The following is a 26,890-nucleotide window of genomic DNA, read 5'->3' as shown; positions in this document are numbered from 1 at the left end:
GTATTGGCATGGTATTAGTATAGGGTCTGATATTGAGACGACATACCTTGCTATAGACCCCTACCATGTAGACTGTCCTACATCAGCGACCCTAACTAGTTGTTGCCCATATCCTTCCCTCAATTCCAACCCCCCTCTCTTCCAAGAAAAAAGGAAAAAAAAAGGTAAACAGAGAGTTAGTTAAATTGTGGCGTGCCCTAGACAACTCAATGCTTATTTCTTACAATGTTATGAATGATGATTTATATTATGAATTGAACAAGTCTAACCACACATGGGCCTTTGTATTTTAATATTAATTGATTAATATGCAACTTTTGAATGACTTCACAGGACCCAAATTCTTGATCTTTCAGCTTTTTCTCATGGTCCATGCTAGAAAGGTTTATAACCACACGAACAGAAGAAGACTTCTGTTATCTGATTATGGGCAACTAATTTGCTGTTTTAACTTACAGGCATGCCTCCTATTTATATTTATGATTTTCTTCCTGACTTTCTTATTGAATATAACAATATCTCTATGTTTGTTCATGTATGAATGAGTTATTTCTCATCTAACTGATTTAGAACGGCAATTTTTGTAATCATACCTCTTTTGTTCACCTAATTTTTTCTAATTGGGTTAAGTTGGCCTTCGACATTTGCAATCTTGTGCCATATCGGAATTTACAAGCATTGATGCAGGAATCTGTAGCCAGAGCTCATGGTTCACAGTGTGGATTTTGTACTCCTGGATTTGTAATGTCTATGTATGCACTACTTAGATCTTGCAAAATGCCACCTAGTGAAGTGCAAATTGAAGAAAGCCTTGCTGGAAATTTGTGTCGCTGTACAGGGTATAGACCAATTATTGATGCCTTCCGTGTTTTTGCTAAACGTGATGATTCCTTGTATACCAATTCATCATCCAGAAGCACCTCAACCGGTGAAACCATTTGCCCATCAAGTGGGAAACCATGCTCCTGTGGAAAAGACGAAGTTAGCAATGGTGAAAGTCCAATTGAAGTTTGTTGCAAGCAACACATACCCTTTTCATATAATGAAATCGATGGAAACTTGTACAGTGAAAAGGAACTTATTTTCCCCCCAGAGCTTGTTTTGATGAAGAAGACGCCTCTTAGTTTGTGTGGGTTTGGTGGGCTCAAATGGTATCGTCCTCTAAGACTTCAGCATGTACTAGATTTGAAGTCTTGTTATCCAGAGGCAAAACTTGTGGTTGGGAACACTGAAGTAGGAATTGAAACAAAATTCAAAAATGTCCAGTATCAAGTTCTGATCTCTGTCACACATGTACCAGAGCTTAATGTATTGAGTGTGAAAGAAAATGGTTTGGAAATTGGTGCTTCTGTAAGATTGGCACAACTGCAACAAATTCTTAAAAACGTGATAGCAGAACGTGACACTCATGAAACCTCATCATGCAGGGCCATTTTGGAGCAGCTGAAATGGTTTGCTGGAAAACAGATAAGGAATGTTGCTTCTATTGCTGGAAATATCTGCACTGCTAGTCCAATATCAGATTTAAATCCACTTTGGATGGCTTCAGGAGCAAAGTTTCAAATTATTGATTGCAAAGGAAATATTAGGACTGATCTTGCCAAAGATTTCTTTCTTGGTTACCGGAAAGTTAACCTGGCACACAATGAAATATTACTATCAATATTCTTACCGTGGACCAGACCTTTCGAATTTGTGAAAGAATTTAAGCAAGCACACCGAAGAGAAGATGATATTGCACTCGTGAATGCTGGAATGCGTGCATTTCTCAAAGAAGATAATGGAAACTGGATAGTGTCAGATGTTTCTATTGTTTATGGTGGGGTTGCTCCAATTCCTCTGATTGCCTCAAAAACCGAGAGTTTTCTTGTGGGAAAGAAATGGAATAAGAAGCTAATGCAGGATACTTTGCAAATATTGAAAGAGGATGTTCCTCTTGCTGAAGATGCACCAGGCGGGATGGTTGAATTTCGCAAATCCTTAACATTAAGTTTCTTTTTCAAATTTTTCTCGTGGGTTACTCATAAAATGAATGAGAAAGTATCCTTTATGGAAGGTTTGCGCAAAACTGATCTATCAGCAATCCAACCTTATTCTAGGCCGTCTTCTACCGGAAGTCAATGTTATGAAATGACAAGACATGGAACAGCTGTGGGCCTACCAATCATTCATCTCTCATCAAAATTGCAGGTATATCACTTAATTCTAGATCTTTTTAATGTTAATATGATGGTCATTTCTTATTTTGATGACTGTCCTATATGTATGAGTGTTTTGGTGCATGAATCATTCTATAGGTTGTTAATCATCCTATTCCTGTGCTTTCATATTCTTTGTAATTCTTATCATTTGGTTGTCAAACATTAGCCAAACTGTTATCTATGCATGACAAACAAAGTCCGCCAAACTGGTACCGGGACCTGTACCGGTCGGTGTCAGCGGCCGGTCCGGGACGGTATTGGTTCGGTACCGTACCGACACACGGTATGTAGAGGCGTGTTAGTTCCGAACTGGCATGCTATTTTTTTCCAATGTTTTCTAATTTTGAATTATTGGCAATCAATTTTTTTTTTAATTTTTTTCAACGATTTTAAGTATAATTTGATATTTTTTGATATTTTTTGATGTTTCTATGATTCCGATATATCCTAAATAATGCCTCTTTATGTTTTAGAGTGATGCGAAACATAAAATAATTAGTAAGATGTTGCTTGCTAGAAGAAGCAACATGAAATATCCTAAAATCAATTAGTAAGATACAAAATATAAAATGATACAATCAATTACATATATTTAAAGTACCACATACTTACCAATATCTAAAATCTCGTCGAGTGGTTATGTTTTTTGTAGATATCCGGATCATTAGTATAATCAAGAGGCATATCAACCCACCCCTCTAACTAAGCGGCATTGGAGTCCTGTACGCTCGTCACATAAGAAACACGTTTTGGGTTATAACCAGTCTTGGATCTCTCACTGAAACTCTGGCTTTGAGAGATGTTTTCTGACCAATGTCGGAGGAACTGGTACCGGACACTGTACTAGTTTTCTGGCAGGATGAGTCAGTACGGGCCGTGCTCGGCCGGTATCGAGAGAGGGATCGTGCAGAGAGGAAGAGAGAGAGAGAGAGCGAGTGAGGGAGGGAGGGCCAGAGGAGGGTGACAGATATTGGTGGAGTGCCGGTGGAGGCTGGCCTTGGTCGCGGGGAGCGAGGCCGCGACTGTTACCCCTATTTTGAACGAAACAAGGTCTGACCGTGGCCTTAAAACTTTTTGCATTTTTAAGTGAAGTCGGCAAATCTTTTGCCGACTTCACTTAAAAATCGTAAAATTTTTTTGTTGGTAAGCGATTTGCCGACTTCACTTAAAAAACGCAAAATTTTTTAAGGCCGCGATTGGACCCTGTTTCGTTCAGCGGCTGCGCGGACAAAACAGGGTCCGCCGCGGCCTCGCTCCCCACGGCTGAGGCCAGCCTTCGCCGGCCTCCACCTGCGTCCCGCCCTCTCTCTCCTTCCCTCTCCGGCTAGCTCTCTTTCCTTCTTCTTCGGCCAATTCACTCAGATTCAGAGACCAGGAGCAATAATTCTGGTAGTCATGGATCTGCTGGCCAGAGAGGAAGTGAAGGACATTAGACCACCATTTATGAGACAGCCGTAGGGTGGTATTCGATTTACCGGTGAGTCTTAATTTACGTATACTACATGGGATAGAAACCATGTTGCACAATCTAGTAGAACCCGCGAGGATCCAATTGCATATAGGAGACGAGCTCCTCGAGGTCATTTAGGAGGAAACGATGCAGTTACAGATGATCTCGCATGTGAAGTAGGATTCATAGACGTATCAAGTTTAGAGTCGTATACTGGATTCTATTACCTGCAGCTACTGGCAGTTTATGACCTATACGGATGCAGATATGGATATGGTGCGTCTGAGGTATTTTTTGGTAGCTACTACCCTACATAGCTCGGAGCATCTTACGGGTCAGATTTTGCTGCCAGTTTATTAAGATGGCCCCCTTCACTGCCGTTTTATCAGCCAGTTTATTAGCTAGAGGACATCTCTCAGAGCTAGACTTCGCAAGAGATCCGAAAGTGCTTATAACCTGGAATACATTCCTTATGGAATGAGCATACAAGACTACATTGCTTGGTTAGAGGGATGGGCTAATGTGCCTCTTGACTATACTAATAATCCGGATATCTACGAGAGGTATTGCCACTCGACGAGATTTTAGATATCGGTATGTATGTTGTGCTTTAAATATATGTAATTGATTGTATTATTTTATATTTTTCACTTTATTACTTGATTTGAGGATATTTCATGTTGCTTCTTATAGCGTACAACATCTCACTAATCATTTTATGTTTTGTATTATTTTAAATCAACAAGGTGCATCATTTAGGTTAAACAGGGGATCATAGAAAATCAAAAAATATCAAAAAACATCAAATTAGACTTAAAATCATTGAAAAAGTTCAAAAAGATTGATTACTAATTAACTCAATTTGAAAACTCCAAAAAAAAATTAGGCGTGCCAGTACGGAACCGGCACATTTAAGCGTACTGTGTGTCGGTACGGTACCAAACTAGTATTGTACCGATCCGTCCGCCGACCGCTATGGGTCCCGGTACCGGTTCGGCGGATCTTGGTTTGACCAGCCCGTTTTAGAGCCTAAACGATGGAATTTCGGCCTGATCATGACCTAAAGTTGTAGATCTCGAAAAGATATCCAATTTTATAAAAAAGATCAGCTCAATCAGGCATTGTATGACCAAGTTATATCATCTGGAAGTTTGGTATGCGACTCGGCTTTTCGATATGGTGGATCTCGCTTCTGAACTCTGTCTAGCCCTGCTCGTAGTGGCCAAAGTATTCCACATCGAGTTTAGTAATCCTCCTGAATACTCATGGTGGCCAAAACAGTCGACATCGAGTCCGGTGATCCTCTTGGATCAAAAGGAGAGGGGTATTACCTAATCTCAACGAAAATCTAGGTTGATTGACGAAATCGGCAAGATCTGGCCGATTTTCATTTTTCTATTTAAAGATTTTGGGAGGCGCTGAGAGCTCATGGGATGCTCTCAGTGGCCCCAATCATTTAAGCCCCCATGCTCCCATTGTGCACGGTTCACGCCCTAGCACCAAACCGCCCAGTTCAACGCGGTTCGGGCTATTTTCCGAGCTATGGAGGGGAACCGTCCCAACTCATCCTTTGTTCAGAATGGTATGCCCACCGAACCGGGATGGTACCGCTAAACTTGCTACAAGGTATTATCCATTTTTCTGTTTCAAAAATAATGCATTTGCATTCTCCTAATTGGTTTGAAATTATTTGTCACTTTAGAATTCAGTTTTGGATTTCTTGGCCCATGAGCAACTCAAAATTCATGAAGTTAATATCTTATGCTGTGTATAATCTCTAGTCATTTATAAGATTACTTATCATCATCTAGTTACCATTTTTAACACCCATCACATGTCTACAATCAAAATGATTGCTTCTACCATTATCATTATCTTCATTGCTGTGGGTTATTGCAAAAATAGAATAGTCACTGTCTTATAAATGCTTTTAGTTGCTGCTCCTTGCCCTACTATTATCTTGAGGGTAACCAGATACTAATTCTGCCCTTCCTTATTCAATGTTAAGATTTCATGACCCAATTTGTTTTCCAAAATTATTATATAGATGATATATTATTAATAAATAATCTATTTTCTGTCTGTTAGTGTCATTTTTACTCTAGAATTAAGATTTGTACGTATTTTCTTTTGTAGTCAGTATGCAATCAGTTATTGGATCAAATCAGATGGGTGACCTTTCACCTTTGGTTCAGTTAAGAATGAGAAAAGGATTTTTCATTTTTTTCTTAGATTTGTGGTGGAATAATGGTTTTATGAAAGCTTTGATTGATGGCTTAGTGAAAATTATGATATTTTGTAAGAGCAATTTGAATGCCGTTTTCTACCAAAAACAATATTATGATATTTTGTAGATTGATAACATGTAAGTGCATTGTTCAATGTCTTAGTTAATAAATTATGTTTCATGGAGTGATAACTTATTTAATAATATACCTTTTAGTTTTTTCTGTATTTGATTAGTCGGATTATTTAAAATTTAAAATTGTTTGAACCAGATGAATTTATGTAGAAGCTCAAATCATGCTTTAATTGAAGCTTGAACTGGACTTTAATCTTTCTTGAACTACACTTGACTCAAGTTTGTTACAATCTTGAATAGTTGAATTGGTTTTAGTTCAAGATTGAATATGCTTATGTTTGGCTTTGTTCAATGTCAAGGTCAAATTAGGCTCAACCAAGTAATATATAATCTAGGCTTGATCTCAAACAGTGAACTTGAAAATATTTCAAGCCAAGTTTGCTTAAAACTTGGGTCAATCAAGATAAGCTTGGTTGCACTAGTAACTAGGACCATAATAATTTTTCATGGAAAATGTTCTTATTCCCCAAGAAGTTCCCAAAATGGTTGTAACCTTTGCTCTTAGGAACTTCCAAGGGCAAAGTTGGCACTTTGGCCCAAATTAGCGCCTAACTCCGTTATGGCACACTAGTAACCTGGTTTAGACCCTTTTTGGGCATTCTCTTGGGAAAACATTTGGGCACTCTTTATAGTTTATATATACTCTACATGTCTCCATGGTGGTTAATGGAAAGCCTTTAGACTTTAAAGATCTGTTGATAGCCAAAAAACTCAATTACTCATAACTATTGGCGGTAGTGTTGGTCAAATCGTGCCAACTTGGGCGGTTCGGGGCAATATAGAACTGGGCTAGTCGGTTACTTGCACGGTTCATCACATTGAGACGGTTCATCATGTCGTATTTTAATTCACTTCAAAGCCCTCGGTTCTCGGCCCTCCTGACCTCGAAATGAAGGCTTGAAGGTGAAGCTCCTCCAGCTCTCCCGACACTGTTCTAAGCCCCCCTGTCTAGGTGAGTCCCCCCCCCCCCCCCCCTCTCTCTCTCTCCCCAGACTAACAAGGCTTGAAGCTCCTCTGGCTCTCTTGACGCCATTGAAGCCTCCCGGCCAGGTAAGTCCCCCTCCCCTCCCTGCTCTCTCTTGCTCTCCTGAGACTTTAGAAGTAGGAGAAACAGGCGGGTGAAACCTTAACCCTGACCTTGGCTTTTCGATTGGGGGCGTGGCTTCGATCCTCTCTCTCTCTCCCCCTCTCTCCTTCCTCCTCCCCCCTCTCCCTCTCCCTCCCTCTCTTTCTTCCTCTTTGTCCCTCTCTCTCTTCCCGTGGTTCTGGCATGCTACGGTTTAGCATGATACGGACCGATAGCATACCGTGTTAGTTGATGGCCAACATGTCTGTCAGTACCGGTTCTGCCAACCTTGATTGATGGGATTAACTCAACTAACAAATCACAACCATAATGTCATTGTAGATGCAGACATAATATATAGCCAATAGGTGTATGTGTTTAATCTTTGATTCATAACATAGCTAGTGAAAAGCTGATATAGATGTTGCTTTTATTCTTGTTCATATTCTGATAATGCATTTGTATCCAGGTAACTGGTGGGGCTGAATATACTGATGATGTGGCAGTACCTCCACATTGTCTGCATGCTGCCCTAGTGTTGAGTAAAAAGGCTCATGCACGCATTTTATCTATAGATGATTCACTTGCCAAAACTTCACCTGGTTTTGAAGGTCTTTTTCTTTCTAGAGACATCCCTGGAAGCAACAAAATTGGAGCAGTTGTTCATGATGAGGAACTTTTTGCCTCAGAAATTGTCACTTGTGTTGGTCAGGTATTCCATAATTTGTACTGTGTTAACTGCATGTAACTGTTCTAATTGTTTGATTCAGAACCAACAGACAGGAGCAACTACAGCTATTTTTCACTTCTTTAAACCATAGAATTTTGCATGATCTCTCATGCAGGTCATTGGGGTGGTTGTGGCTGATACACATGAAAATGCAAAAATTGCCGCAAATAAAGTAGTGATTGAATATGAAGAACTTCCAGCTATTTTATCTATAAGAGAGGCTGTTAACTCTTGCAGTTTTCTTCCAAATACTGAGAAATGTCTGGTAAAAGGAGATGTGGAATGGTGTTTTCAGTCAGGTGCATGTGACAAAATCATAGAAGGGGATGTTCAAGTTGGCGGCCAAGAGCATTTTTACTTGGAGCCGAATAGCAGTCTGATTTGGACAGTTGATGGTGGAAATGAAGTTCATATGATCTCCTCTACACAAGTAGGTTGAAGTTCTTTGGCTGCTAAATATTTTGCAATGAACAATTTGTGATGCAACATATGATTGTTCAATACATAAAATATTGAGTGATTCAGTTCATTTCTGATGGCTTGAAAATTGTTTTATCATTTTTGTCTTGACATATATCTTTTTAACAGACAAAGTATTCCATTTTTATCTAGAGAATGGATTCATTATAGAAAATGGATTCATCTTGTGAATCATTTTCCTATGTAATACATTTTCTATCTTTTTTCTTATTTCTTATTCCTTTGTATGTTTGTATGTATATATGTATGTACTATATATATAGCTATATGAATTATGATGCCTTTTGGACCTTATATAATGCAGATCCAGTAGGTGACTTGATTGCAATAAGTTAAAAGAACAACAAAAGGGACGAAAGGAGTGAGACATCCACCAATCTGAAATCTCCATATACTAGTATAATGGACAGATTAGATAGAGGAGTTCATCAGAATTAATATAAAGTATGAATCATTAATGATAAGAACGAAGGAGGTTGCTTGGAGAAGCCTCTTTGGCTGATTTTTAGTAGTGGGAGTTAATGTTCTCTGGTTTCATAGGAAAATTTTCTGACTTGTTTTCTAAGGTTTTAGGTTTATGTAGGCTGTAATATATGCATGGGACTATAATCCATGGTTTGCTGTGTCGGTACTGGGCCTCAGACCGGTTGCCCGGCGGCACGGGTCGGTACGGGCCCGCATCGTGCTATGCCGAGCTTGTACCAACATAGTAGAGGAGGCGGGGGAGAGGGCGAACGGGAGAGAGGAAAGAGAAAGAGAGAAGGTAGAGAGAGAGGGAGAGAGAAGGGTGGCGGAGGGCCGGCGGAGGCCGACCATCCGGGTAGGAGGCGGAGGAAGGCGCTGCGGCCAGGTCCCCTATTTTGTTCGAAACAGGGGTCTGACTGCTTCTTAATTTCGCGACTTTTAAGTGAAGTCTGCAAATCGCGGCCTCCGCCGGCCCTCCGCTGATCGGCCTCCACCTTCCTCTCTCTTTCTTCCTCTCTCTCTCCCTCTCTCCCCCGCTCGCTCTCTCTTTTTCTCTCTTTTCTTCTTCTTCTCCTCCTCCGGAAACGGATTTCATTTCTATTGCCGGAACCGTCCCGATCCACTGCTGGGACGGCTCGGTATGACCAGAACCGCTCGGTTCGGGACGGTTTCACTGACCTTGCTATAATCTTTAATTTTGTACCACATTTTTTGTTTGCATTATTTGTTTCTTGTAATGTGCTCTTTAGTAATAAGTTGTTAGATAGTGGCCACATCTTTCTTCTTCTTCTTCAACTTCTTCGATTTCTCCTCCTCCTCGTCCTCCTTGCTGTTTGTTCTCCTTCTCCTTCTGCATCTTATGCTTCTCCTTCTCCTTCTCCTGCTTCTTCTCCTTCTTCTCCTTCTACTTTTCTTGTTCTTCTCCTCCTCCTACTCCTACCATTCTCTGCCTTTCTCTATCGTCTTCTTCTCCTCCTCCTCCTCCTTGTTCTTCTTCTCCTTCTTATTCTCCTTCTTCTCCTCCTTGTTCTCCTCCTCCTCCTCCTCCTCCTTGATAGAGGACTGTCCATTCATAAGGAATCTAGCGCAGTTATGTTAGATGCAAATATAGAAATTAGAAAATTTTATTTAAATGAAAATTAGGAAATTTGAATTTTATTTCATTTGGGTTCTAAAATTTTATTTGGATTTTAGTATTTTATTTTTATATGGACTCTGATTAGGGTTTTAGGTTATCTACATAAATCCATTACTATGTTAATTGAGAGTACAATTTGCATTATTGAAAATGCAAAATATCGAATATCCTCTTTCTGTCCCCCTGCCTTTTTCTCTTTCCTTCTCTCTTCTTCTTCTTCTTCCTCTTCTCTCCCCTTTTCTTCTTCTTGTTCTCTCTGTCCTGCGTCAATTAGTATCAAAGTAGGGTACATCAGCCAATCCTGAAAAGGTTAGAGCTATTAGAGAGTGGCCTGAACCTCCATCTGTTCTTGAGGTTTGTAGTTTTTGTGGGTTAGCTTCTTTCTATAGGTGCTGTATTAGCCCTATCATGACTCCTATCACTGATTGTATTAGGAAAGGAGAGTTTCATCGAGCCCCTGCAGCTGCAAGAACTTTTATAGAAATTAAGCAAAAGATGGCTAAGGCACCTGTTCAGAGGCATTCTTATTTTGATAAATTTTTCAGGTTGCTTGTGATGCTTCCGTGGTAGGTACAGGTGGAGTTTTAAGCCAGAAGGGACATCCTATATCTTTCTTTAGTAAGAAACCTTCTGACATTATGTAGAAGTATTCCACATATGATAAAGAGATTTATGCTGTGATCTAATCCCTTCATTATTGGAGATATTATCTGCTACTCAAAGAGTCTGTACTTTGTACTCTATTCTGACCACTTAGAATTGCGGTACTTAAACTCACAAAAGAAATTGAACATAAGCATGCTGAGTGGGTTGAGTATTTGAACGTGTACTCCTTTATTCTCAAACATCGTTTAGGTGTTGAGAATAAAATAGCTGATGGCCTTAATAGGAGTAGTGGAGTAGTTGCCATCCTTAACTCTATGACTACTGAGGTTATAGGATTTGATAGGGTTACCTATTTAGGGATACTAGGCAATGCATCCTGCGTACTTTAGGGAATTCTTAGCATGGGAGATGCATGCAGGAGGTCTATCTGGTTATTTTGGAAGATGAGACTATTGACTTAGTTGAGGATAGGTTTTATTGGCCTTCATTGAAGAGGGATGTAGCTAGAATAGTTTCCCAGTATTGTACTTGTCAGTTAGCTAAAGGCAAGAAACAATACATGGGACTTTATATCCCTTTGCCTATGCCGCACATGCCATGGAAAGACTAAAGCATGGACTTTGTCTTAGGATTACCTAGAACAGCCCGAGGTCATGATTCCATCTTTATTGTAGTCAATCAATTTTCCAAAATGGCACATTTCATTCCATGTAGTAAGACATATGATGCCTCACATGTAGCCAAATTGCTTTTTAGGGACATTGTCAAGCTGCATGAGCTACCTAGTTCCATAGTGTCTGGTAAGGATGTTAAGTTAGTTATTTTTGGAAGATACTTTGGAAATTATGTGGTACCAATTTGATGTTTTCCTCTGCATTCCACCTCCAAACTCACTCTTAATCGTAGTTTGCGTAACTTGCTTAGATGTATTGCTGGAGACAAACAGGGTAATTGGAACTTGGTGCTACCTACCGCTGAATATGTTATAATAACTTTGTTCATAGGTCTACGGGTAAGAGCCATTTTAGTGTGCTTATGGATATCAACCCCATACCCCTATTAATCTTGTTCCTTTGCCACCCGATACCCGTGTGTCCAAACCTGCAGAAAATTTTGCCCAACATATGAATGATTTGTGTATAGAGATTAGGAGCGAATTACCATGAGTAATGCGGATTATAAACTTGCTGCTGATTTGCATTGTAGGGCTATTTAGTTTGATTTAGGAGTCGATGTCATGGTTCGCATTCATCTAGAATGCTTTCCCAAACATTCCTTCAAGAAATTGCATGCTCGTGCCATTGACCCATTCCCCATCATTAGAAAACTTGTACCTAATGCGTATTTTCTTGATTTACGTGGTCATATGAATATTAGTTTTGTTTTCAGTATGGAGGATTTATTACCTTATCAAGGCATTTTTGAGCCTCCTGCTTTGTCATCTAGTGTTCTTGCAGGTACTTCAGTTCCTCAAACGCTACATTTTCGTCAGAGAGAGATGAGATTGAGAGAGTTTTGGATGATGAGGTTATTTCTTCTGATGGTGGTTTCCATCGTTATCTTGTCCGATGGAAAAGGCCGTCCTTCATCTGATACTTCTTGGATTTCAGAGGTTGAGTTTCACATTGTGGATCCTAAGCTTCTTGAGTGGTACTTATAGTCAACCTCTCCAGAGCTATTTTTTTTCAATCGGGAGAGTATGATAGAGAACCGTCCAAGGTCCGCTGTACCGGTACCGGTGGCGCCCCGGACCGGTTCGAAACCGGTTCCGTACCGGTCCGTACCGGTTCCGTACCGGTCCGTACCGGTTCCGTACCGGTCCGTACCGGTGGCGTACCGGTCCGAACTGGTCCGTACCGGTTCTTCAACAATAAATTACCGGTACCGGATTTCACGCTGATCCGGTACCGGTCCCAGGCCGGACCGGTACGTACCGGCCCGTACCGGCCGGTACGGACCGGTACGGCAGACCATGGGACCGTCCATTAATAAGGAGTCTAGATGCACTTATATTAGGCATATATATATATAAATTAGAAAATTTTATTTTATATAAAAATTAGAAAATATAAGGAATCTGGAATTTTATTTGGACTCTATTATTTTATTTTTATGCAGCTTCTTCTTATTCTCCTCCTCCTCTTTGATGGTATAATAATCCTTTATAAATCATGTTAGTTGCTTTTTAAAGGTTTTAGCCTGAGTTGAAGTCCCTTATTAGGGTGTTGACGGGACCTATTAGTTTTTTATTCTTTATGAATTCAGCAATATACATAGAGAAGTTATGAAAACTTGTAGAACCCTAATTCTTGTTAGTGAGACTCCATGGAATCTCTTAACTTGAGGACTCGATACCATTATATTTAATCTAGTATATGGATTCTTCTTCTTTAATATTTTTGAGGATTGTCCACTATTAGGTCTGGATTGCACTTCAAGATTTAGATGAACATTGGTAAATTTTGCCCATGGGAGTGTGGCATAACTCCTCACTTATGGAAATTTTGTCTATTTGTTTAGCAAAATGATGTTTAGATCTTCTAAGATAGACTCTCAAATTATTTCCAGCATATAGTTGGACTCTAATATTTTCAAAACTGAAGTTTAAGTATTAAAGCAAAAGCTTTTCTTGATTAAGCATGAACCTATCATATTTGCACTTTTAACACTTCCATCCAATGTACATGACTATCATTTCTTGTATATAGCTATGATATATGCTCAAGATGCATAGATTAGAATGAACAAAATAGACATCAACTGATAGCATGCTGTCACAACCCAAAATTCGAACTTGATAGAATTCTGTAAGCAACCAACATAATCGATTAAAACTTCATTGAAATATAATATCCTCAAAAACAAGTTCTACTAGACCGGTATTGAGGCTCGTATCGGCTAGCGACCGGTTTGGTATTGTTTCGATAAGTATGGTACCAAGCCATGGTGTACCAGACTAGGGCAAGGGAGAGGGAGGAAGAGAGAGCAAAGGGAGGGAGGGAGGGAAGGAGAGGGAGGGAAAGAGAGGAGGGCTTACAAAGAGGGGAGAGGGAGAGGGATAGGGAGGGAGAGAGGGAGGGAGGGGGGCTCATGGAGAGGGGGAAGAGGGAGAAGGAGAGGGAGGAAGAGAGGGGGAGGGAGGGGGGGAGAGAAAGGTGGGGGCATCAATCAGTGTCAAAAGGGGAGAGAGCAAGCGAGGAGAGCGAGCGAGCTCCCTCTCGCATGTTCGGCATGGGGGTTTATAAACCGGACCAACCCACCAAACCATCCCGATTTAGTGTCAATTCAGTTGGGTATAAGCTGAATCACTTGGATTAGGTTGATTCGGCAAACGATGCTCGAAAAAAAAAAATGGCGTCCAATAATACATAACCAAAATTACTGTATAACTCAACATTTAAGATGAAATCTACTTTACAACTTGAACATATCCTTTAATACACAATACTATACCTTCAAATGATATCAATACAACATGAAGAACTATGTTTCTAGTGTCACTTTGGTCATTGTTAGATCCGCATATTAATTTTGAAATATCAAGTCCACCTCCTCAAATAAGCCCACTCATTCTCTGTCCGATCACTTTGTAAAATTCAGACAGAAGAGCTCATCAAGTAAGCTTCTATCATGGTCAAGAATTTAAGTTTTCATTGAATCTTAAAATCATACTACAAATTCAATTATTATTGAAAATCCAAGTTTCGGTTCAGTGAAATAACATAGAATCAAAAGGTTCCAATAAGAAAATACAAATTTAGTGAAAAAGTCAAAACACTTGATTGTAAAGAAGAGTTCAAATAATTTATAACAAGTCATAAATTCTTTGCACCCTGTATCGAGCATATTGACACTGCACCAACATTGGACTATTATGAGGTCTTGTATCAAGATGGCGAATGTTATGGAAGAGCTTCTAATTAGAATAGAATGTCAAGACAAATATGTGTTTAAAATATCATTAAGGATACATGCAATTTCATAAGTGCATATAGAATCTAGAACATGAATTGAAGGTAGCATAGGACCAGGAACAATTTAAAATCATCAAAATAGAATATGGTTTTAGAAACTAAATTAATAGAAAGTCCAAAATTCAATAAAACTCTAGGTTTGAAAAGTGGCTAGTGGTCCAAGGTATCAAAAGTGACTAGTGGTCCAAGATATCAAGATAAACACTATGTACAGGAAATTCCTAACATGTCTCCATGACATAGGCTACCGGGCCCATCCAAAATTAACATTTGATGTCTCTTTCTAAGTGCAAATTCCCTTTATAAGAATATTGACAAGAGATGCACCACAATCTGTCAAGTAGAATTTTTACAAATGTTTGGGCCTAATCATTTTGTCATGCTGAAACATTTTTTAAATTTTTCTATTTTAGTACAAATGGTCAAATGATACATGAACATCCATCCCAGTGTCCCATCCATGACCTCTCACCCACCTTTTTTCCGCCTCTTTTAGATTGGACAATTAGATGTTTGAGACCTGGTGATCACTGTATCTTGTGGAGACTAGATAGGCTTATGTCATTCACTAGTTTCTATGCCGATAACCTCTCATCTTGCTGATGCTACAATATATATTCATATGTGCATGGTAATAAGGCAGGAAAATGGTTATTGCACCATAGGTCCCTTCCACTGCTGTAGGTTTATATCCGTAGGTTTTCGGATTGTCTTGAAATATGAGCAGCGATACAATGGGGTGGTTCATTGGCTGAGAAACAGGGTAAAATTAGAATGAGATATTTAATAAGAAAACATGGTTGAGTCTCCATTGCTTTCATGGGGTAGAATGAAGGAGATGTTTTTTATTTGCATTTGTGCCTTTTGGAAAGAGCTGCTAAATCAAATTCTCATTAGGTGAAGGGAGTATGAGGGGAGCCGGCGACCGAAGCCCCGATGAGCGGCGACTATAACTATAACAGTCCTAAGGTAGCGAAATTTCTTGTCGGGTAAGTTTCGACTGTGTGCTTATTATATAGATCATTAATTTTCAAAAAAGATTTGATGTTTGAGATGGTAAATAGTAAATACAGTTATCTGCACATGGATGTGAAGCTAGGTGCAAGCTGTTTGCAATGTCAATGAAATTTAGAATACAAAGGGGTCTGTTAATATAAGGAAGATAACCCATTGTGTACTAATATTTGTTAAGTGAATTTCAGTTAGATAACCGATGGAAAATAAACTAATAGCTTGCAGTATGTGGCTGTTTGTACAAAAAAAGTACATTTGTTGTTTATGCACATTTCAAATGATGTCTATATTGAGAGCACATATATGAGTTTCCAGGAGGCAAGATTCTTGCTTTCTAAGTCTTTCCTTTCTTACTTTTGTCTATTATTGCATGCAAAATTGAAGTTAAGAGACTTCGTCCCCCTGATATTATGTTTATCTTTTTCTTGGTACTCAGTCACCCCAAAAGCACCAGGAATGTGTTGCTGCTATTCTTGATCTTCCAATGTCAAAAGTTGTTTGCAAGACCAAGCGCATTGGTGGTGGATTTGGTGGAAAAGAAACAAGATCTGCCTTTATTGCTGCTGGGGCTTCTGTACCATCCTATCTTTTGAAGAGACCAGTAAAAATTACTTTAGACAGGGATATAGACATGATGATAACCGGACAACGGCACAGTTTCCTTGGAAAATACAAGGTGCTAAATTCAAAAGAGTATAATGCATTTCTAATTTTCTTCTGCATTTCATGCTTCTTCTATCGACATTTCTTATTGTTGGAGAATGACCACAATTATATTTGGAACTGTATTTGTAGATTGCCATGGATGTTCTCAGAAATTTGCTCTGGAGACATTAAAATTTAGACTGTTGTATCACTTGAAATTCATAGAAATTCATGGGCTTATGGCTAGATAATGTCTAACAATATAAATGACAAAATGATAAACAATCCTTCTATTTGACCAAGCCATTGTAGTTGAGTCTTTTTGTTAATCTTCATGCATGTACTACAATTGTTCCTAGTTCACCTTCTTCCTGTCTTAGCTCACTAGATGTTCTAGATGTTAATTTTGTCTCATTGAGCATCCACTTCTTGTGCTCGTCTACTTTAACATTGCTATATTTCTCTTGGCACTTCAGATGACTGCTTGTATCTACGTTGGCTCCTGATTCATTTGTGGTAAGACTTGCCCTAATGGAGTCTGGCTGGCATTATTTCAAAGTTGTGGACTACATCATGAGTGTTGTTTTAAGTAGTTTGACTCTAGTTTTAGAAGTTTTGGTGGAATTTTGTAAAGAAATTTTAAGATTCAATTAGAGTAAGTAACCTTAACAAGAAAACTACAATTAGTTAAGGACTGATATATTAAACATTATTATGATAATATGTTTTTTATTGTTGGGGACCTTTAAATGCATTGCTTAAGTACTTCTGGATGGAAACCCAAAAAAATCATTATAAAAAATGAAAGTTTCAAAAGTCATGTGAAACTTGTACTATATTATTGGTAATCTAACATATATTAATAGAAATGTCTATGAAATTTGAGGTCCTAGGATAACCAAAACTACAGTAAAAAAAATCATATTTTTATTTCAAATATCTTTGAAACTGAAACCTTGCAAAATTCAGGTTTAATTTAGAGAAAATACTTTCCAGCCCTATAAATTAAGTTGCTGACTAAAGTCAGGAATCAGCCTTTTTCAGATCAGGTTTGGGCCAAAATCAGAACTTTAGTTTGGTTTCAATTTTCAACTTTCTAAGTAAAATTTCAGACCAAGGATTTAAATCTTGGTACTGGGTGATTTCTCAGTTTGCTCCTAGGATGGTATGGAATTGGGACAGAAGGTAGCATCATGATATCCCAAAACAGTCTTAGCGACAAGCACAAGCTGAAGAAAAAAAAAATTGTCCTAGACTGTCTTGATTTTCCTGGTTTTTCTTGAGTGTTAGGATGCAATTGCAATGGTTAGAATGGACCAGGACAATCGGGATGTCTCATTTCAAGAGAAAATCATTGTTCCACACAAGGTTTGTTGTGCCATACGGATTCGGATGGCATGGATGTACTATATCGTACTGGTTCAGTACCGGTACATGGTACGGGGGGCATATTGACACTCGGTACGCCAAACCGGCTCCGTACCATACCGTACTGATACAGTGATAGGGTGGCGCTGGTATGGGTTCTAGTACCAAGATAGTATACCTTGGTTCTAGACTTGTCCTAGTTTTGTTTTCTTGTCAGAATGGTATGGTACTGTTAATGCCGTCCCTGTAGGACTTTAAATCCTGCTTCAAACTGTGGATCATTATATGCTAGGTCATATTGATCGCTCAAATCAAGGTTCATATTGTTTGCAATATCAAACATGTCATTTACATTTTGTGCATTCTCTTACATTTTGAAACCTTGAAAGCATGCATGATATTATTAATTAATCAGCTCTCTTTTTAATATATAAGAATTTTTGGTACACAAAAATGGTACAAGACTTTGAGATGCTATAGCACGATTAGGAATTGACCTCTTTACTTTTGCAGGCTTGAGGATTTTTATGACCAATGCAGGAACAATGGCTAGCTAGATCTTAAAATTTGGACATAATGTTACTCAAGAAGTTTCATTGTTTTATAGAATAAGAAATATTTTCAACCTTTTTTTTGCTTTAAGAATTATACCTAGTGAACGCTGAAAGGCAATAAAAACCCGCATATTTTTCTCATTTTTTGTGTTCTTATATCTTAGATGCTTAAGTTGTGAAAGTGTAGGTTTCATGAGCTTTTTTGTGCTTTGTTTATTTGCAACTACATAATGATTCAAGTATTCAACTTTCTTCAAATATTAGTTTAATGCTTTTGAGCTTCTGTAGGAAGAAAAAGTTTTTATCCCTAGTTAGCTGAGAAATTCATAGATACTTAACTCTTAAGGGGGAAAAAAAAGTTGGTTGGACCGTTACTTTTTTGTGTTTTCCATGTGCTATGTAATTTATTTACGTTTAAAATATAATTTTTGTAAGAACTTCTTCCAGATTGGGTACACAAATGTTGGGAAGCTGCTGGCATTGGATCTCCAACTCTACAACAATGCTGGAAATTCTTTAGACCTGTCTCTAGCAGTTCTTGAGCGTGCTATGTTTCATTCAGATAATGTTTATGATATACCACATATCAGGGTTGGAGGGCAAGTTTGCTATACCAATTTTCCAAGTCATACAGCTTTCAGGGGTTTTGGAGGTCCTCAGGGTATGCTTATTGCAGAAAATTGGATCCAGCGAGTTTCTGTAGAGCTTAAAAAAAGTCCTGAAGAGATAAGAGTAAAGTGTTCTTCAATTGCATGTTATACTGCTCTGTAAATATTATTTTAATCATTGTGGTCCTCATCATGCTCTAACCTATAAATCAATGTCAGGAACTTAATTTGCAAAGTGAAGGATATGAACTGCATTATGGTCAGCAACTTCAAAACTGTACGTTGAGGCAGGTATGGGATGAACTAAAGGCATCTTGTGATTTTTCGAAGGCTCGTGAAATTGTAGACCATTACAATATCCAAAATCGCTGGAGGAAGCGTGGAATTGCAATGATTCCAACCAAATTTGGTATCTCCTTTACTACGAAGTTCATGAACCAGGTAACTGAGAAGCTGCAAAAATAGTTTGCTTTCTGCCTTTCTCAATCACCATTTGGCTTTGATTAAATAGCTCCAAAATTGTACAAGGCCATCTCTCTCTGTCAGCCAAGTTCTACTTAATTAACTTTGGATGTTTGGGATGGCCATGCTAGAGGAATAGCTATTTGGCCACCATAATAAATATTTTCTGTGAGCTTGTACATATGAAACAAGTGCACTATCTATATCAATTTTGGAGTTCAATATTCTATTGCATACAACTTTTATATTTTTATTATCATAGATTATTTATTGTATAGGCTGGTGCTCTCGTGCAAGTGTATCATGATGGGCATGTTCTAGTGACGCATGGGGGTGTTGAAATGGGACAAGGCCTACATACAAAAGTTGCCCAGATTGCTGCCTCATGCTTTGATATTCCAATAAGTTCTGTATTTATATCAGAGACAAGTACAGATAAGGTGAATTTGTTCCTCAAGCTATGTCATACATTCTGAACATTTGCTCTTGATCTTTAGAACGTAAGATGAAAAATAGAGATGTTAGTAGTGAATAAAATCTTAGCGATGGCAACAAGAGTTTTACATTCGTCAATCTGTTATCATATGACTTTTGTCTAAATTCTTTATTTTTAATCTAGATTCCCAATGCATCACCGACAGCAGCTTCTGCAAGCTCTGACATGTATGGCGCAGCAGTTTTAGATGCTTGCGAGCAAATTAAGGCACGCATGCAACCTATTGCTAACAGATACAAGCACAGTTCTTTTGCTGAGGTGATGTGTCTATAGTAACTTTGTCTACCTTTTTGAGCTTAAGTTTCGTGATTTATTCTCTCAAATTTAATCATTTCTTGCCAGAAGGAGTGCTGTACATCTGATATGATAACAACCAGGGCATTTGTTAATATGAGTATCACCCAATGTTGCAATGAAAGGTCCAACATTTTTGATTAGCTAACCTCCACATTATTATGCAATGCATTGTTCTTCAAGTTGGCATAATTCAGTTAAAAACTTCCTTTTACAATTGGCAACTTGATTATGAAGCACTGCAAATACCTTTTCCTTCATCAATAATTTTATATTAAATAATAATTAGAACTTTTTACATGCATTAAGAGTGAATTATGATTCCTGTTGTTATGAAAAGTTTAATTGCGGTCTTTATCTTTGTTATGTTTTTGTTTCCAGGTATTTTATTCAACGAATCATAAATAGTAAGCCATCTACAATGCTTTGTCTTTTTTGCAGGACATGAGTTGTCTCACTAATATAACTGGAAAAAGAGAACAATAAAATCTCAATCCTTCTAAGATGGTCGATGATTGTTCTTTTAGTGCCATAATACATGAATACTAATATTTAATTTTCAAGGACATTTTGTGTACAACCATAACCATAACCATTCAACTTAGTCCCAACTATTTGGTGTAGGCTTTATGTGTCTCATTTGCCAAGCTTGGCTTTATGGGTCCTCATTTGCCAAGCATTAATATGTTGTGCCAAATATGATGTTACTTCAATAGCTTTTCCCTATCCATTTTCATAACCTCCATTCTTGTTATTTTAGGTCTTCCCTTCCTTTTCCTATATCCTTTAACACAAATTAGACTACCTTTTTTAATAAAGCCCCCTCCATTCTTTATCATATTTGTCCATACTATCTCAATCGATTCTCCATTCTTTATCATATTTGTCCATGCTATCTCAATCGATTCTCCATCACTTTCGCTTTAATTTGTGAAATTTTTATAGCTCCTTTTGTTATACTTATTTCTTCACACCTTCCTAGCTTTAGGATAGTTCCATCTTAACAACCTCATCTCTTCTGCACTCAGCATGTCCTCTAGACTCTCTTTATTGCCCAACATATTGAGATAATACAACAATGCAAGCTTTTTATTGATGTTTAGCTGCACATTTTCTATCTTCACATATATTTATCGATTTGTAACTCAAGAACTTTTTGGCATTCTTAGCATGTTGGCAAGCACACCTTGTATATATGCATCGTCTGCTTGTATTTATATGAATGTATGAAGATTTTACTTTGAAGTGTCATTGCAAGCGGGTGCATTAATCACTCACCTAGCTAACACTAGCCCAGCTCAATACGTGTCAGCTGGCATGTTTGGAACTTAAAACACATGTGGCACATTGGACGCAAAATGGCTACTAAGGCTTTATAACCTTGTGATTGGAGATCTTTCCCAGCCATTCTTGGTGTCTTAACTATAATAAATTCAATTATAAACATAACTAGAGACATGATAAAATAATGATTTTATAGGGCAATATTTATCTTATTTAATACTTGGGAATGGTAGTTTACAGGCTTGAGGCAAGGTACGCCGTATTAGCCCGTATCGGATGGTATGAGGCGTGTCATACCGGTACTTGGTATGGATGGCATTTCGACACTCGATACGCCAAAAAAAAATTTATACCGTCCGTACCAACACTGTGCTAGTGTGGCACCGGTACTAGGTCCGGTACCGAGATGGCGAACCTTGGCTTGAGGCATATTCTTTTTAGTTTTCAGGTATAGAATTGCTCACTAAACTAGACTTTCAAAGAAAAATAAGGGACATGATTTCCTTTTTTTAACAATATGTTGCCTAGTTTAGGCTTAGAAAGAAAATTTGATTGGAGAAGGGAGGGGATTATACCTTCTTAGGGCTTAGATTTGTGTAGATTTTGGTGCAAAAAATCTCAATCTCTCAAGCTCTCCCCTACCTAGACCCTCTTCCATGTTCATTGTTGAAAACCGAGAAGGCTTATGAAAACCTCTCTTCACTTTATTCACATGACAGTGCAAAAAATCAGGCAAAACAGAGTCAAACTAAGCAGTTCAAGTAAAATAGAGTGGAATTGAGTGAAACTAGATGGTTTTGCCCAGTTCGGACCAGTTCTTACCGAGTCCCGAACTCGAAGGCCTAACTGACTCAGTTTTGTGTCAGTTCGGTGTTGTATGCCCCAAACTAGGTGGTTCAGGCTAGTTTCGTAGACCATGATGGCAATAGTTATAATGGTTCTATTGGAGCAACTTTGCAAGTTGCTCCTACTAACAAATGATGAAAGTACTCCTTGTATTACACAAGATAGCCTACATGCATGGTGTTATTGCTGTCATTTTAGACATGCCATCAATGCATCTTTTTCATGCATTTATTGTTGCAATGATTGCTCCATTTTTAGTGAACAATACCATGGACTAAATGACTAAAATATTGCGATGCATTAAGGCTACCTAGTGTAATACATGGTCATTTGTCAATTAGGGCAACTTATGAAGTTGCTTTCGTAGGACTATTATAACTATTACCTATATATGTACATATATATGCACATACATATATGTGCGTGTGTATATGTACATATATATGCACATACATATATACACACACACAAGGTTCGCGGTACCGAGCGTATCGACGTACCGGTCGGCTTCGGTAACGGTACGGTACCGGTGCCGAACCGAGCCGAACCGATACTGTACCGATAGGGCACATTCGGCCTGATTTCGACCCCATCGTTTTTTTTTTTTGGAGCTCTTTCACTTTTGGATTTTTTTTGATGTTTTTATGTTTAGGTTTAAGGTTAAAACTAGATGATGCAACTTATTACTTTCAAATGATTCAAATAATGAGATGGAGAACATAAAATATCTTCAAATTAAGATACAATCAATTACATACATTTAAAGCACTCTCGGATATCTAAAATCGGGTCGAGTGGCGATGCTTCTCGTCAATATCTGGATCATCAGCATAATATGGAGGCAGATCAACCCATCCCTCTAACCAAGCGGCATTGTAGTCTTGTATGCTCAATCCTCGAGGAATGTGCGTCGGGTCATAAGAACTCTCGGATCTCTCGCTGAAGCTCTGGCTCTGAGAGGTGTCTTGATAAGGGGCCCATCCGAATATGCCAGCACCAAAATCCGACTCGTAAGACCCTCCGGGCTGCGCAGGGTAGTAGCCATCGGAAGATGACTCCGATGCACCATATCCATAGGCTGGCTGAGGCCGCGGATAATAGGAAGACTCGGAACTTGATACATCAATGGATCCGACTCCACATGGGACGTCATCTGCAGCTGCATCCTGGCCTCCTGAACGACCTCGAGGAGCTCTTCTTCGATATGCAATGGTATCTGACCGGCCTATATCAGACGGCCTACCATGGTCCGTATCTTATGTAGCATGCATAAACTGAGACTCACCGGTGTATTGAAAATCTCCCTCCGGCTGTGTCTCATAAGTAGTACCATACTGTCCTCCACTCCCTCCATGGCTAGTAGATCCATCACCACCAGAACCTTCATCGCTGCTGGTCCAAGTCTCCTCCTCGACACTCTCCATTGGGGCCCTTTTCTTTTCTTTTATCGTTTACTGGGATTGACGCCCTCCTGATCGAGTCGACTGGGTACTAGAGCATTCTCGTCCTCGCATGAGAGGATTATCTCTCTGAATGGGAGCGTCGTACCAGTCATGCAGTGACTGGCTCCCCTCTAGCCACGTCCTATCAGCTGTAGGAGTGCGTGGAATGTTGCGCTTAGCCCATTGCTGTGGATCGACCATATTCTCGGTAGCTATGATGCTGGCTGGTCGTCGAGGCGATCCTGGCTCATCAAGCTTGGGCTCCTGCTGCTGGGCCGCAAGCCAGTCGAGCATAGGATTATCATCATCATCTGTAAAAGTCCTATAGATAGGATCTGCATACTTGAGCTCCACTTCCTCCTGAATGCATTTTAGCCTCAACCGCAGATTGTAGTGAACATAAACTAGGTCGTTGAGGCGCTTTTGTGTCAAACGGTTCCTCTGTTTGCTGTGGATGAGGGCGAAGGTAGACCAGTTGCGCTCACAGCCACTCGAGGAGACCGTTTGGGAGAGGATTCGGATAGCTATCCGCTTAAGATTTTTTGCAGATCCGCCAAAATGAATTCACCATTCAGCTGCAAAATTATTGAAGATAATTACATTTTACATATATGATGGCCTCATAGTTGAAGATAATTCAGATGCAAAAATGTCTTGCAGATTTGTATTGTACCTGGATTCATAGTTGTCTTGCTCACGACAGCTGGTTGCTGTCCAAAGCTGTGGTTGCCCTCTCTAAATAATTTGATCTGTGAAAAGAAGCTTGTTGTAGTATGTCAATAATATAAGATCCGATATATTTACATATATTACTAAATCATAGTTACCTCTTCTATACATGATGCGGCGACTTCTGGATCAGGCTCCATCTTATAAATAACATTACGCAGAGCATGAAGAAGTTCATCATCCATACCAATTCCACTCTCGTACTGAAACTGGAGATTCAGGTAGTATGCCGCACATAGATGATACCATATAATTATACAAATATATCAATCAGTATAATTATCAATATTATTGCTTACCTGCTAGATGCAATTCTTTACCCATTTGGGCTCCCCACCGCCGCTCAATGATGTCGATGTACTCCTGGGCATGGGCTACATCTGCCTCCATGATCTGAGCCTTTGCCTTTTCCATCATGTGATACAAAAAGCCCATTTGGGGGTACCTCTCGCTATCCACGGCCTGCAGCACTTCATATAATGGTTTGATAGCCTTGACTATTGCATTGGCCTGCTGCCAGAATGACTGCCTGCTTACCAAGTCTTTTATAGCCAACCGTTGAGGCACTGTGGCACTTTGAAAAGTGCCACATTTTGCCACAGCGCGGCACTTTCGAAGTGCCGCACAAAGTGGCACTTCCAAAGTGCCTCTGGCCTCTGGCCAGCGCCACAAGTGCCACAGCGCTGGCACTAATTTTAAACATCGAACCGGTGCGAACCGGCTCGGTTCGCACCGGTTCGAGCTCATACCAGTGCGAACCGCTCGGTTCGCACCGGTTCGAACTTCGAACATGTACCGGTGCGAACCGAGCCGGTTCGCATCGGTACGAAGCTCATACTGAACGGTTCCGACCCAAATTGGGTCGGAACCGTTTTATACCCCTGTACCGGACCGGTGCTAGTCGATACCGGTCCGGTATGGGCTGAACCGACCGGTACAGGCCGGTTCAGTAGACCATGCACACACATATATAGATACAGACAAATAGATGTGCGCACATAGACACACACATATGTGCGTGTGCATGTATGTATGTTTTTACATATTTATGTATGTACATACTTATGTATGTATATCATTCAATTCATTGTCTTTACATCATTCCTCTATCTTGTTAGCCTTTCTCCCATCATAGTTGTTGGGGGACAACCATAAAGAAATGTCTTGTTTGACCTAGCATACTTGTGACTATCTTCATATTCTAAGCATGGTGTCAAAATGTCCAGGTGAGATTTGTTCTTCTTAGCAACTATTGGGCATTAATTCTCTATAGCTAGATCACTGCATCGGCACTAGTATTTTAAAGACACCACAATCTCTACAACGACCTATTTACTAAGTTAAGATTATTACCATGTATAATTGATTTCTTAGGAGACTGATTTACATTGGATAGAGTTGAACTCCTTTTGTATTGCTTTTCCTTATGTTTCTATCAGTGCAGAGGACTTTCATCCATTTGATTGAGGCTTGGTTCAACCTATGCCGGAGGGAGTACTTTGTACTGGTACAAGGGTTGTATTGTTTTTAAGAAGAATATTTTTACAATTGTATTTGTGGAGGGTTGGCTTAAGAGATGAGACCTAGGGCCTCTCAAGTGGTCATCTATTACAATATTAGATCTCGTAAGGGCATCTTAATGATGAAATGGCTGTACTTTTTCTTGTGATTTCACTAGCGGATGACTAGGACTTGGCAAGTTAAAGAGAGAGTCTGGCTTCAAAAGCATCACAAACAGTCTTCTTAAAGGAATATGTATTTTAATAATCAAAATACTATCTATCGAGGCAGTCAGAGTTTGATCAAGATATCCTTTGGTCTAATTTATCCTTTTAAATATCAGTTGGAAAATGTTAAAGATCTTAAAGTTTGTTCTCTATTCTATGTTATCATTGGACCAAACTTTTGATACTTTCAAGTTTCAACTCTCCTAAAGCATTCTAGTTTCTTTTGACAAAATTTAAACTAGGTGGATATGCACCCTTTCAAGTGTAGTAGATGGGCAAAATAGCCCTATGTCTGAGGAATTTTGTTGTGGATACATATGATCTACAATAGATTGACAAATTTTGTTCTCCAATTTGCTAATTCCTCTTTGTTCGCTTTGATATGGTTTATCCCAAGATGACTTCGCCAGTAAAGTTGCATGTGAAGTAGTGAAAGATGTCAATGAAACGTAAATAGAGGCCTTAATAGAAGAAATTAGATACTTGGCACCCAAATAAAAACTAATTGAAATTTTATAATGATTAGTTGTGAAGTTAAATTCTAAACCTCTATTTCATGAACATTTTGATATGTTTAAATATCATAGTTAGTATGGACATGCTTTGTGGTCCTTAAGCAATTTGTAAATTGAATAGCTAGTTAATATGTTTGTAATTGCATGCGAAAGGTGTTGAGTCATGTTTGATAAGCTCAGAGATTGAAGAATGGATGGTTTACCACGTCTCCTAGTTTGGTAGGATTGCAATAGACACACCGCCATGTTTGCAGTTTGGAACTATCTAATCTCAAGGGAAAAATTTATTAATAGAAGCGATCTTTCCAATTCAAATTCGTTAGGCCATAGGTGTCATTTTTCATGCATTTGGCATTTAATCTACCATTTCCTTTTGAACATTATCCATTATCCTGTTCCTGCATAAAAATACACACACATACACCAGAAGACTG

General features: G+C 39.0%; 1 protein-coding gene across 5 annotated transcripts in view; it reads left to right on the top strand.

Annotated features, from left to right (window-relative positions):
- LOC103715913 (xanthine dehydrogenase-like) overlaps window positions 1-26,890 on the top strand; it is a 43,838-nt gene that overhangs the window by 9,215 nt on the left and 7,733 nt on the right. The window contains exons 4-12 of one of the 5 annotated variants that reach the window (XR_015967279.2): window positions 688-2,190; window positions 7,549-7,791; window positions 7,925-8,239; window positions 15,923-16,162; window positions 18,501-18,785; window positions 18,881-19,102; window positions 19,402-19,563; window positions 19,743-19,877; window positions 19,962-20,038. Coding sequence is in view for 3 of the 5 variants with exons in the window: in XM_039127448.3 (XP_038983376.3) it covers window positions 688-2,190; window positions 7,549-7,791; window positions 7,925-8,239; window positions 15,923-16,162; window positions 18,489-18,785; window positions 18,881-19,102; window positions 19,402-19,563; window positions 19,743-19,877 (3,117 nt within the window). In the remaining 2 variants the exon portion in view is untranslated. Of the gene's footprint in view, window positions 1-687; window positions 2,191-7,548; window positions 7,792-7,924; window positions 8,240-15,922; window positions 16,163-18,488; window positions 18,786-18,880; window positions 19,103-19,401; window positions 19,564-19,742; window positions 19,878-19,961; window positions 20,039-26,890 lie in introns of all 5 variants that reach the window. The other 4 variants (XR_015967278.2, XM_039127449.3, XM_039127448.3 and 1 more) reach the window with 4 other exon arrangements.

This window comes from Phoenix dactylifera, chromosome 7 (assembly GCF_051530095.1).
Source record: "Phoenix dactylifera cultivar Ajwa chromosome 7, Ajwa_hap1_PhDact_Kaust_v1.1, whole genome shotgun sequence".
Classification (NCBI taxonomy): Eukaryota; Viridiplantae; Streptophyta; class Magnoliopsida; order Arecales; family Arecaceae; genus Phoenix; species Phoenix dactylifera.
Note: the sequence above shows the minus strand (reverse complement) of the source record. Positions and strands in the feature narration are given on the sequence as shown.